General features: G+C 37.2%; 1 protein-coding gene across 1 annotated transcript in view; it reads right to left on the bottom strand.

The window, feature by feature from the left end:
* Positions 1 to 13313, bottom strand: part of MICU3 (Mitochondrial calcium uptake 3) — a 93715-nt gene that overhangs the window by 31758 nt on the left and 48644 nt on the right. Inside the window, exon 8 of the mRNA XM_068226851.1 lies at positions 10426 to 10625. Within this exon, the coding sequence (XP_068082952.1) occupies positions 10426 to 10625 (200 nt within the window). The remainder of the gene's footprint in view (positions 1 to 10425; positions 10626 to 13313) is intronic.

Raw genomic sequence — 13313 nt, 5'->3', positions numbered from 1 at the left:
CTCGTCTCCTTACTCCCAAGTCTCCCCAGCCCAAAGATTGCAACATTTTTATAACACTACTATTTTATCAGAAATCACCGAGTAAAATATCATATTGCTTTCTTTTGGATCTCTTCCAGTTCTCGAATCAAGTAATCCCGGTTAGAGTCCCATAAACAAGATTGATTGATTTCCATTTGGGGTCATTGATGGTCATTTTGACTACCAGTGGTACCCAGTTGGCCATTTTTGTTCTGTACATCTCTTCAACACATACTATATATATAAACATAAAGGTCCAATAATACTGCCTTGCCCCTTCTTAATCATTACAAATGCTTTACTTACTTTCATTTTCTGAGTTCCGTTTTCTAGAAATTAAGCCACCCATTCAATAATTCATTTCACTGGTCCACCAGTCCTCATTTTCATCTGTGATCTCTCATGATTTACTCTGAAAAAGCCTCAGATAGGTCAACAGCGATGCAGTCCGTTCGACCTCCTGAATATGAAATACTGGCTATATTTTGAATCCTACAAGTTGAGCCTCACTGGAATAACCTTCCCTAAAACTGAACTGCCTTAATCAATTAGTAATTTTGCAAACACGCCTAGAATAATCAGAAGTAATGCTTTCCCAGAGCTTACAATCAACACATGTCAATCTGACTGGTTTGTAGTTATCTGCTTTATTTTTCTTATTTTTTCTTTGTACAGTGAGGTTACTATATGCAACTCTCCATTCATTTGGAATAGGTCCTTCTTGCAAACAGTAATGAATAAAGCCCAGATTTCAACTCTGCTATGCCGGTCCCAAGCATGGGGCCTCATCTTGCAAGTGATGGGGAAGGAGGAGGGGGAGGAGTATCAACCTCATGAAGAAACCAGGGACCATCTGGCTCCGGATGGTAGCACCCTGTTAAAGGGCCCCTGCCTAGGGTTACAAGTGAAAACAAGTCAAGGTCTCCAAGGCGAAGGAGGAATCTCGGTTCCCAATGGCAGACAGAGCGGAAGAACCTAGTGGAGTAAACCACGAAAAGATAATCGTTTTGGACTAACAATCCGATCTTAACTTGGAATTTTGGTCCCCACCCTGTAAATTGTACAATTTCAATTGCAGAATGGAAAAGCTGCTTCAAGATAGCACTAGCTCAGGCAGCAGCTCGAATGAGAAATCCACCACTGCATTATGCAATGCAACGAAACCTAGGGTTCTGAGGAGTCCCAACATCTGCAATGACGATGAGTCTGAGCATCCTTGGAATCCTTCTAGACTTAAATTTCAGAGGAAATTCTTTGAAGGAACCCTGAATGTAAATTCTTTGCTAAAAACTGGCAAACAGAAAGAACTAGAAAAATTGTTAAATAAACATGAAATCCAAATTCTAGCAGTTCAAGAGATTAGATTTGTGGAAGAGAATGTGACTGAAATGGAAAGCTATAGAATCTTTAAGGGTAAATTAGCAATCAAAATTATGAAAGGAATGCCACTACTAGACACCATCTTTTATGTTCATAAAACAATAGTTGATAATGTATTAGATTTCAAATCAAGGTTATTTCTTGTCACAATTAAGTGTAAGAACAAAAAGTACACATTTGTCAATTGTCATGCACCAATGAACAAAGATAATAATAAGAATCCTAGTAAAACTGAGGAATTCTGGGATCTACTGGACAATGAAATAACTGAAATCCCAAAATCAAATGTTATCATACTACTGGGTGATTTTAATGCTCAAATAGGCAGAGAAAAGATCTTCAGAAAAAATGTAGGGGAACATCCAGCACAAAGAAAAACCAACATGAATGGTATAAGGCTTATTAATCTGTGTAAATCCTTTCAACTGAAGTTAATGTCGACCTTCTTCAAGAAACTCCCAAGAAAAGCTAAAACCTGGAGATCTTCAGGCAAATTCCAATTAGACCATGTAGGCCTAGTGATTTCTCAAAAGAATATTAGAGAAGTCATGTATGTTAAAGTAATAAGAAGTGGGGATTTTGACTCTGACCACTATCCTTCAAAAATTAAGCTGAAACTGTTACCAACCAAAACACAAAAGAAACAAAAAGGACTAATGAAATATAAAATAGATAAACTCAACATTTCTCAAGATGCAATTAAGCATTTTCAGAAAGAAATTAAAATAACTCAACGTGGTAATTGACAAAAAGTGTTAAAACAAATTAACAATGCAGCAAGAAAGATATTTGGGTCAGCTAAAACAAAAAAGAAGGTCTGGTGGAATGACATTTGTGAAGAAGCACTAACGCAAAGAACAAAAACGTGGAGAATTTGGAAATGTTCTAGAAAGAATGAACATTATGAGTTATTTAAACTACAAAGGAAAGAAACAGCAAGAATTATAAGAAGTGTCAAAAGTTCCTATGAAAAATCACAGCTACTGGAAATACAGGATAATTTCATACAAAATAATTCACGAAACTTCTATCAAACCTTCAAGAATAACTTGAAGAGCTACCAAGCTCCAAGTATTTGTTTCAGAGATGAAAATGGTAAAACTGGCCTTAACAATGCCAAAAACTGTGCAATACTGGCAAAACACTTTGAAAACATTTTGAACTGTCCGGAACCAAGCCACAAATTAAAATTTCCAGAGATTCATTCTGATTTGCTGCCAACTGTCAAAGAAAAAAAAGATGTAATTAAATCTCTGAAATATAATAAACAGCTGAACTTCTGAAATGGTCTGAACCAAAAATCATTGAAGATTTACAAATAATTTTTGAAGAAATTTGGAAAACAGAAAAGTTACCAGCAGAATGGAAAGTGGCTCTAACTCACCCATTATATAAGAAGGGTAACAAGCAAAATGTCAACAACTATAGAGGTATTTCTCTTCTACCAATTGCTTATAAAGTATTCACAACAATATTACTCAACAGAGTACAATCTACACTTGACAGTCAACTGGGTGAATATCAATCTGGATTTAGAAAGGGCAGATAATCAACTTGAAGTCAGTAATTTGTCACAGACAAATGAACTCAAAAGACATAATCATAAGATTCATCAATTTAAAAAAGCTTTTGATTCTGTTGATAGAGAAATCTTGGATAAAACCATACGGGAGTTTGGAGTTGAAATCAAATTGGCAAACCTGATCCGTGAAACTCTTACAGACACAATCTCAAAAGTTAAATTTATGGGTGAGATATCACGACCTTTTAAAATAAAAATAGGTGTCAGACAAGGTGATGGCTTATCTCCACTCCTTTTCATTTGTATCTTGGAATTTTTTTTGAGAATTTGGAATGAAAAACTGCAGTATTATAATACGAGGACGGTTTGAAAAGTTCTTGGAATCACCGCTAGATGTCAGTGCTAGAGCAACGAGGTTCCCGTGCATTAATCACACATCCTTTGTGAGTGAGCACGGGGCGCGTCAGTGCTCTAGCTGCAGGAGTGTGGTAGTGACGACTCTTTGTTGTTGTTCCCACGTAGTGATTTGTGACAATGGAAAAAACTGAGATTTGAGCAGTGATTAAATACTTTGTAAAGAAAGGTATGAAAGCAAAGGATATTCATGCCGACTTTCAGAACACACTGGGGGACTCTGCTCCTTCATTTTCAACTGTTGCCAAGTGGACCAGCGAGTTTAAATCTGGTCGGGAGAGCTTGGATGGTGATCCGCGTAGTGGACGGCCAAAAAGTGTTATGACCCCAGAATTTATCACAAAAGTGCATGAAATGGTCATGGAGGATCGTCAACTGAAAGTGCGGGAGATTGCTGAAGCTGTAGGGATGTCTTCTGAATGGGTATATTATATTTTAACCAAAGAATTGGGTATGAAAGAATTATCCGCAAGATGGGTGCCGTGGCTCTTGACATTGGATAATGAACGCACCAGATTGGAAATGTCCGAACAAAGTCTGGCCCGTTTTCAGTGCAACCAACAAGATTTTTTGCGCCGGTTTGTGACTACAGATGAAACTTGGGTCCACTACTATACCCCAGAGACAAAACAGCAGTCAAAGCAGTGGGAACATGCTGATTCACCACCACCAAAGAAAGCAAAGGCAGTGTGTTCGGCCAGAAAGGTCATGGCCTCAGTTTTCTGGGATGCAAAAGGCATTCTGCTGATAGATTATCTTCCTACTGGGCAAACAATTATGGGGAAATACTATGCAAACCTCCTAGACCAACTACAGGAAAAGATATGCGAAACAAGGCCCGGTTTGACAAGGAAAAAGTCATCTTTCATCAGGACAACGCTCTGCCGCACATAAGTGTTATTGCCATGGCAAAACTTCATGAACTGGGGTACGAATTGTTGCCACATCCACCTTATTCACCTGATTTGGCACCATCAGACTTTCATCTATTCCCCAGGCTGAAAATTTTCCTCGGTGGATGGAGATTTTCTACAAGGGAAGAACTGACAGCCGAATTGGAGAGGTATTTTGCAGGCCTGGAGGAATCTCATTTTCGAGATGGGATCAAGGCATTGGAACATCACTAGACCAAATGCATTAGTCTACAGGGAGACTATGTTGAAAAATAAAAGCAGTTCCACCGAGGTAAGATACTTAATTCTAGTACATTCCGAGAACTTTTCAAACCACCTACGTATATTACCACTTATACTGGGGAGAAAGAACAAAGGTGTTGTGATAAGTTGCCTAGCATTTACAGATGATTTTGCCATATTATTTGAAAGCTTGACTAATGCAGCAATACATGTAAATCTTTTGGAAGAGACAGCCAACATGGCAGGCTTAAGAATTTCGGTAGAGAAACAAAATTCATGACGAATATAAAAAATGCTCCATAATTGCTAGGAACAGATGTTGGTTGTATCAAAAGGGTAAAGCAATTCAAATATTTGAGGGAAACAATCCAAGAAAATGGTTTGGAAAAATCTGCTAGAGGGGCAAGGATACACAAAATGGAAAGAGCGTGTGGTATAACAAAAAATGCATACAACAAAAAATGTTTATCTAAAAATATTAAAATAAAGCACTACAATACAGTTGTGAAACCAGAATGCTACGCCAGTGAATGCTTAGTACTCAATTATAAACTTGAAAGATTGGAAGTACTAGAAAGAAGAATTATAAGAAAAACATTAGGCCCTCTAAAAACTACAGAATTTTGGAAATTAAGAAGTAGTAACAAAATTTATCAGAACATAGAAAACATATCTATAACACTACAGAAAAGGAGACTGCTATTTTTTGGACATATTTACAGAATGGACGACAGTAGAGCAATAGGTCTGTTCAGTGGATGTTTAAAGAACTAATTGGATTTGTATACCTCATTCAAATTGCTCAGCTTCTAACAGAAAGGGATGATTCAGCTGAGTGTTCCATGATGTATAAAGATCCAGATTTCTTCTGCAACATATGGTTTCCATATGCAAGCCATATTCACTTTAATGGCTGACACTCAAATTTTAGGGTTTGACTGACCTTATGTTTTAATACAGAAACCACTACACAGTGCATGGGTTACAATTTGGAAATCTATGTTATATGAGTCTGCCTAGTCAATTTGTGACAACATGCTGTTATCTACATTTTATTTAGTTCAGTACTATTTTTTTTTTTACTATTTAAATAGTGGATTTATTGAACATCAGAGGCTTCCACCCAATACATAGTTCAAATCCAAAACAGCCTAAGCAATATACTGAAAAACCGATCAGTAATACCAAAATACTTAAGTGCAATGAACAAATAACAGAAGACATAAGATAAGTAAAATAAAATTTACGGCAATCTGGCACAACATGGACTGTCAAATGGCCCACGGTCGATTCCCTTCTGGAGATCTGTTAGCCCTAGTAATGCGGCAACTTGATGGACAAAACAAAGTCACATATACTAAAGTGCAATAAACAAATAACACAAGACATAAAATAAAGTAAAATAAAATAAAATAAATGGCAATCTGGCACCCTGACACCTAAAGGGCAATGCCCTACTTTTCCTTTCCTGACTGATACAGCAAGTCATTGCACATTTATACAGACTTCTCAAAAGCTTTTGACACTGTCGACCATGATATCTTGCTGCAAAAACTAACAGGCTACGGAATTAATGGGGCCCTCCTCTCACGATTTGAATCATACCTTAAAAATCGCCTGCAGATTGTTAAAATAAGGAATCATTTTTCTGCGCCTATTATTGTTACCAGTGGAGTTCCTCAAGGGTCTCACCTTGCGCCCTTACTTTTTACTCTCTACATAAATGACATTAAAAATATACTTAAGAATTCTGAATTGCTTTTGTTTGCTGACGATGCAATTTTTTTATGCAAATTAATTGTCCACTTGATTGTTTAAAACTTCAAGAAGATTTACATCATCTGGAAAAGTACTGTATTCAAACTTAATCATGAGAAATATAAAATAATATAGTTTTTTAAAAACAAGAAGAAAATATCATTTCAGTACAAATTTAGTAATAACAACATTCTAACTCCTGTTTCACAAGTTAATGACCTTGGTGTTTTATTCAGTTATAACCTATTGTTTAATGAACATATTGAAAATATTTGTAAGAAAGCATTTCAAAGATTGGGTTGCATTACTAGATATTCTAGAGAATTTTCAAACTTAGCTACCTATCGATTGCTGTATGTGTCTATGGTACGCCTTATACTAGAATACTGTACACCTGTTTGGAACCCTTCTCATCAGACCTCTATCCATAGATTAGATTCAGTACAACATAAATTTCTTCGTTTATATTCATTTAGAGCAGGATTCTCATATGATGTTGATTATACATCCTTACAACAGTCCTTAAATCTGCATAGCCTGTCACAACGCCATGAATTATTGGATACACTCTTCATTTTTAAATTGCTTCATTCCTTGGTGAATTGTCCACAACTCCTTGCAAAAATTAACGTACATGTACCAGACAGACGCACAAGGTTCAAGAATACATTGTCTACAAATTGGCATAGAACTAACTATGCATTCAATGGGCCAATTGAACGAATGTCAATATCTCTAAACAAAGTGGATATTGATGTATTTAACTGCTCATTGTCAAAATTGAGAAATCACTTACATAATCTCCAGAATTGACTATTACTTTCCTGTGAATACTTGTAATATAACCTGTGTATATATCTGTACATATTTTTCTACTTATAATCCATTGAACTTTCTTTTTAGTGTGTTTTGTTTTGTTTATTCTTCTCTACTGTTATGTAAAGTGGTATTACTGTTAATAAAGTATTATCATCATCATCATCATCATCATCATCATCATTATTATTATTATTATTATTATTATTATTATTATTATTATTATTATTATTATTATTATTATTATTATTATTATTATTCCATAACTGCCTATACACTCAAGACCTACTACAACTTCTTGTGCCAGTCAACACATTGCGTCAACTGTTGAGTCTGTGCCCGATATTTTACCCACGTCACCTCGTTGACCATTGTTCAGCTTTCATTCTACCTCTCATTACTCACGATGAAATCATTCTCTAACTTCTTACCATATTACAGCACAAATATGCTTAACTTAATCTCACTGTCTCTAAAACTTCCTCACTCTTAACAAACCAGATCATCTTTCTGTATTTAAAATCACTCCATATAACACCCCGCCAATTCAAATAACTCCTCTTACCATTCAAATATTTGCCAACCCTATTCCATTCTCCTTCCAGCTTAATAAAATCACTCTTACTTTTACTTATAGTTCAAATCTACTAACTAAATTCACTATACATTTCAAATCCCATTAACAAACACAAACCACCACTTACCACTTTCTACATACTCTTAACAAGCCAGACTGTCTTTCCTTAATTACAATCACTCCAAATATCACTTCAAGTAACACCCCACCAAATCTACTATCCTTCCAGCTTTTACCTTAAATCAACTTAACTATATCACTCCTAACAAAATTACACTTAACAAATAACTCCACTATACATTTCAAATCCAATTCACTCTGCATTTCAAATCCACACATCTCCTATAACTTCCTCATTCTTAACCATCCGAACCATCTTTCCTTATCTTACCACCATATCTTCATACACTATTCCCTTACTTACTTACTTACTTACTTACTTACTTACTTACTTACTTACTTCACATTAAAACCACTACCCCTTCATCTTATCATTCTTGCATACTTACTATACACTATAAACTCAACCTCTTATTCCACATCTTTCTAACCGTCACATTCTCTACATACGTACCACCGAATCACAATCATCCTTCACATTAAATTATACCACCTCTTCTTACTCCTTCAATAATTACCATACTATCTCTATAACTTAATCACTCTTATCTACACTACAATAATTACTTACAAACAGCACAAAATCCACTAATAACTTACACTCTTAGCCACCACCACTCCCATCACATTTCATCTTCATATTTCACTATCTCTCTTATTAATTCCACCAATAACTTACTCACTCTTAGGCACTATCACTCCCATCACATACAATCACTCTATACTCTTTCCTTGACCAACTTTTCCCTTTATTTTTCATCATACTCATCTATCTCCACCCTCTTAACCCTCATTCATTACTCACTCTACCAGGGAACTATTTACATCACTCTAACCACTTCTCACTACCTTTGACACCACACAATTCTGACAATCACTTATTATCTTACTTACTAACATTATTTAACTTTTTACTTCTCGTTAATACACCCTTCTCACTTTTATCTTTTTTTCCCCATAAATCCTGTAGACTCCTGCTTCTCCCTTTGTTCCAAACATCTTTTTAAGTGAATTCCTCCTTCATACTTTCGAATTCACTCCACATGTGTCTTACACAGTCCTCAATCTCCCTCAACTCACTGCTTCCAATTCTTTCCTCTTGCCTCGATGTCTCCAAAGCAGCTTCTATGACCTCACTGGTTCCTGGTCTTCCCCTTTCATCACGTCCATCATCTCCGGCACAGTTTCAGACTGCTTGCATTTCTTCCACTCTCGCCCCCGTCACTTCATCCTGCTTCATCCTTTCTTCTAATTCCAATAAGTTTGTCACAGTCCAGATTCTTATCCACCTGCCATTAGTCACCACTAATTGCTGACCCCTAATGTGAGCTTTTAATCCTTGATGTCTGGCCTTCACTAAATGTTTCTTGATCACTTTTAAATTCTTATCCCTTCTCTTCCTATGTCTCTCTTGATCCAAAATTTTTTTTGCTCTGAATGTTACCTGCATTTCTGATCACTATTTCAGTCATCAATGTAGATAAAAACACTTTTATAGGCTTGTGGCCCTGCACCTTACCTACCGTTTCCACATTGTCTATGTCAACTTTGCTGAAGTTAATTTTCATTTTGCTCTGGATTAGTTCCACCACTTTATAAACTGTATTAACTTTGTCTTCTCTCCTTTCCTCTGGAACACCATATATATATATATAAGCAGCATTTCTTTCTTCGATCTTGACTACTGGCCTCTACTTCTATTTGCAGTTTTGACACTTCCTCTTCCAACTTTCTTATTTTAGCTCTTAGTGCCACAATTTCTTTCCCATTGTTTCTTTGGTTGTTATACCGTCTATTTTTTCCTGGAACCATTTCTTCATATTATCAAACTCCTTCGTTTGCTCCTGTATCATATTTTTAATTTGCTCAAACGGGCAAACTTCTTCTACCACCTCTTTTACCACATTCCTAACTACTTCCATGCCTTCCCAGCTCATACTTCCACTGGAGATCGGCCCGGGGTTCACTTCCACTCCCCCAATAACTAGCATTACCAAAATCACCATTGCCACCAGCATCATCTCTCCCTTCATTCCCAATTCCATTTCACTTCCTCCGTTTTTTGCTTCTTCTTTCTCCCCTGCCATCTTCCGATAACTACCCAAAATTGTTCCACACCAATCATCTTCCTCGTCACTCTTCGCTTCTCTCTTGCTCATCCCTCCAACACTCCCCTCTCGCTCTACCGGCACACTCAACCCAGCACGTCTACACTTGTTGCTTGCTCAGGCTAGACTGTATTTAGTTCAGTACATGTTTTGGAATTCAATTCTAATCCCTTCATCAGCCTTCTTACAAAATACTCGTAGCATATTAAAACCTTTCATTCTATTGCTATTATATGTTTCCTAAAAGTAATTGATATACATGATCTTTAAAATTTTGGTAGTGTACCGGTAACCAATAAAAATTCAAAAATGGCAGTCTAGGCAATGAATAGGTATCCATAGGCAATATACTCTGTAGGGCTTCAGACTCAAAATTGCCAGTTTTAGGAAAAATAAAACTAGTTTAAACAGCTCCAAATGACATAGAATATGCAACAAACCGCAGAACATATTTATCACGTCAACAGAAAATAATGTAGTCCAGAAGGTAAAACCTTCAATCTAGTTATTATTCACAAATAAAACCTATGAAAAGCAGTATGACATGCTATCACTAATACCGTAATATCTTACTTTTTGAAGCCTTCATATCTCAACTCATCTGTCCCTTTCTTGCCAAAGAAGTGAACGATTAGAGTAGTATCAACCAGGTGCCTTCTTTGAAGTCCTTGCTCATCATCCACATAATCTTCATGAATAGGGTGTGGTTTAGTATTCTCCTCTTCCACGAGGCCCCTCTTTCCACGCCATGCATGGCTGAAAATTTTCTCCATCTGAAAACATTTGGCAGTAAATGGTTTGTCACTATTTCATCTGAATTCACACAATTGGTGGGAAATGAAGCATTAGTACTGGGATCTTCTTAAGCAGTAGTAGCCTGGTAGAAAATGCAAGAGAAGAAAAGCATACAAAGTTACAGCCAAGGTTAAGAAAGCAATCAGAATGGTAATACAAAAAATGTTATTACACATATTTACAAAAATAATATGTTAATAGTAAGCTTGTATAAGTCTATTATTTTTAAAGATAATTTATATTGATATACAATATAAACTATGTAGTAAATATTATGATATAATTAGTTAACTTTTGAAAATGCAAATACATTTTTTACTGTTGATGCTGTTGTATCCAAAATCACAGCAGTGTGCAGACTATCAACACAGTCTGAATTGTGGAAGTCCATCATATGAAAAAAAAAAAAAAAAGGAACTGATTTGCTGATTTGTATACCTACATTCATTATAAGTATAAGAAGACACATGAGACAGAATCAAACTTATAAAGACTACATCAGCTCTGTAAAGATTACATATAAGAATAGACCTACAATATTAATAATACAGTTGAAATCAGATCACATAAGGCACAACAATGGAGGAGATTACAGTACAAATAAAAATAAGGAATAAACTGCAATATAATCCTATTATAACTAAGTGAATTTGTGTCCTCATCCTGAGGTGGTGTGGCTCTTTTTAGGCACACCCCCAGTGGAGGTGAGCTGCATATACCATTTCAACTACATACCAGCCCCTCCCGCCATTCTTAAATTTCTGGCAGTACTGGGAATTGAACCCAGGCCCCCGAGGACGGCAGCTAAAACCACTAACCTTTATGCTACCATATCGAGGCAGACTGTAACTAAGTAATGTTGTAGTGTGAAATAATTCCAACATTCAATGGATGAACAAAGATACAGAAGTTATGTTCAGCTCCACTACGTAATTATTAAACTAAAAGGGTGGATCAAGTGAAACACAGACTGGTGTGTCTATGTTGGACAACATAACACTATTTCAGAACAGCAGCATATTGATGGTAGTTTGAGAGGGACTGCAGATAATCACTTTATTCAGACACCTGTCCCAATGCTGTACAGGTTTTTCTATACCTTCCACAATGAAGGACACTATTTGCTGATTTTCTTCCACAGCATGAGGAACTACTTGCTTACTTTTCAGGGTTTTCTTCAGCAGACAGAGATCTTAGTTGTAAGGTGGCTGATCCATAAGACCCCAGCAAAAACAGTGCAACTGTCCATTGTTGTACTGGCAGCATGTTGATCTGCATTTCCGTGGAGCACAAGCAGACCTCGTGACAATTTTTCTAGTCAGAGCACCTTCTTTGCACAAGAACTGAATCATGCCATGTTGTATTTGTTTGGGAATAAACATTACACACTAATGTTGCCTCAACTTCTCCTCTATTTAGCACAGCACACCTTAAATTGACCACCATAGAGTGGGAAGTACATCATGGAGATCATGGTAAATACCTACCGTAGGTATGCATTCATTTCTGTGTCTAGTCAGCAAACCAAAAAACTGCAGCTGTGATGGCTTTGTTGTTTCCTGTAAAACATCTTATAATGTACTATCCGCACACTTTATCTTGGTGCATTTACATTCTAGTGCTGAATCGGTCGACCTCGGCGATCTTCGAGATTCATACTGGCAACCTTTGAAACACAAACTATGAATCGCTTAAGCATCGTTGTGCGACATCTGGCGTAAACTTTACGTACTGGTACTGTTGTTGTTTACACATCAAAGTCAAAGTATAGAATTCATGCTAGGAACAAGATTCGCATCGAGAGATATGTTTTATAATGTTATATAATGTGTATGTGACATAGTTGTTGGCTTAAGATGATAACGGTTTAGAAATTTCATATCGATCGATCATATTCTCGATTCAATTCAGATTTCATTTTAATTCAGTTGGCAGCACCAGGCAGCACTATCAATACCGGGACAGCTCCCACCTTACTCCTCACCCCGTACACAAATGCATCAAGATAAAGTGTGCGGACAGTACATGGTTGTCCAGGAGGGGAGAGATAAGTAGGTGGCTTGGCTCTTGTTTGGCACCACATTCACACGAGGTGTCTGCATTTGCTGGAAGGATCACCCATTTCTACAGGTTAGTCCTGCGTCAAAGGACGCCCACTCTTAAGCGCTTGAGGGACTTCCGTACAGGGTAAGGTAGGTTGGTGCCAGGAGCTAGTTCTTCCTTTGGTGACATGTCTGTGGGCAGTGAGCTCCTCAATCTGGTAAGAGGAAATGTCTCTGGTGTTCCCTCCAGCAACAGAGTCCTAGCAAGGAAGCTCTTGCGGGGCCTGAGGTGCGACCTTGCTGCTTGGTGACCGTGGAGTGAATGTTGATGGTCATTCTCCTGCTTTTTTCTCTCAGCCTCTGGATGTTGGATGGGGCTATTCCAACATTCGGGTACAATTTCTGTACTGGTGGTGGTTTTAGGCATCCCGAGATTATCCTTGCAGTATCGTTGACCACAGTGTCAACCTGCTTACTGAAGCGTTTCACGCAGGAGTGGCATACCCAGCAGCTGACACACACAGCACAAGTGCAGAAGTCCTCAGGATGTGTGGATTGGCTCCCCAGGTGTTGCTGATCAGTTTCTTAAGTATGGCACATTGTTCTGTTTCATGTTCAGACATT

Source organism: Anabrus simplex, chromosome 3 (assembly GCF_040414725.1).
Source record: "Anabrus simplex isolate iqAnaSimp1 chromosome 3, ASM4041472v1, whole genome shotgun sequence".
Classification (NCBI taxonomy): Eukaryota; Metazoa; Arthropoda; class Insecta; order Orthoptera; family Tettigoniidae; genus Anabrus; species Anabrus simplex.
Note: the sequence above shows the minus strand (reverse complement) of the source record. Positions and strands in the feature narration are given on the sequence as shown.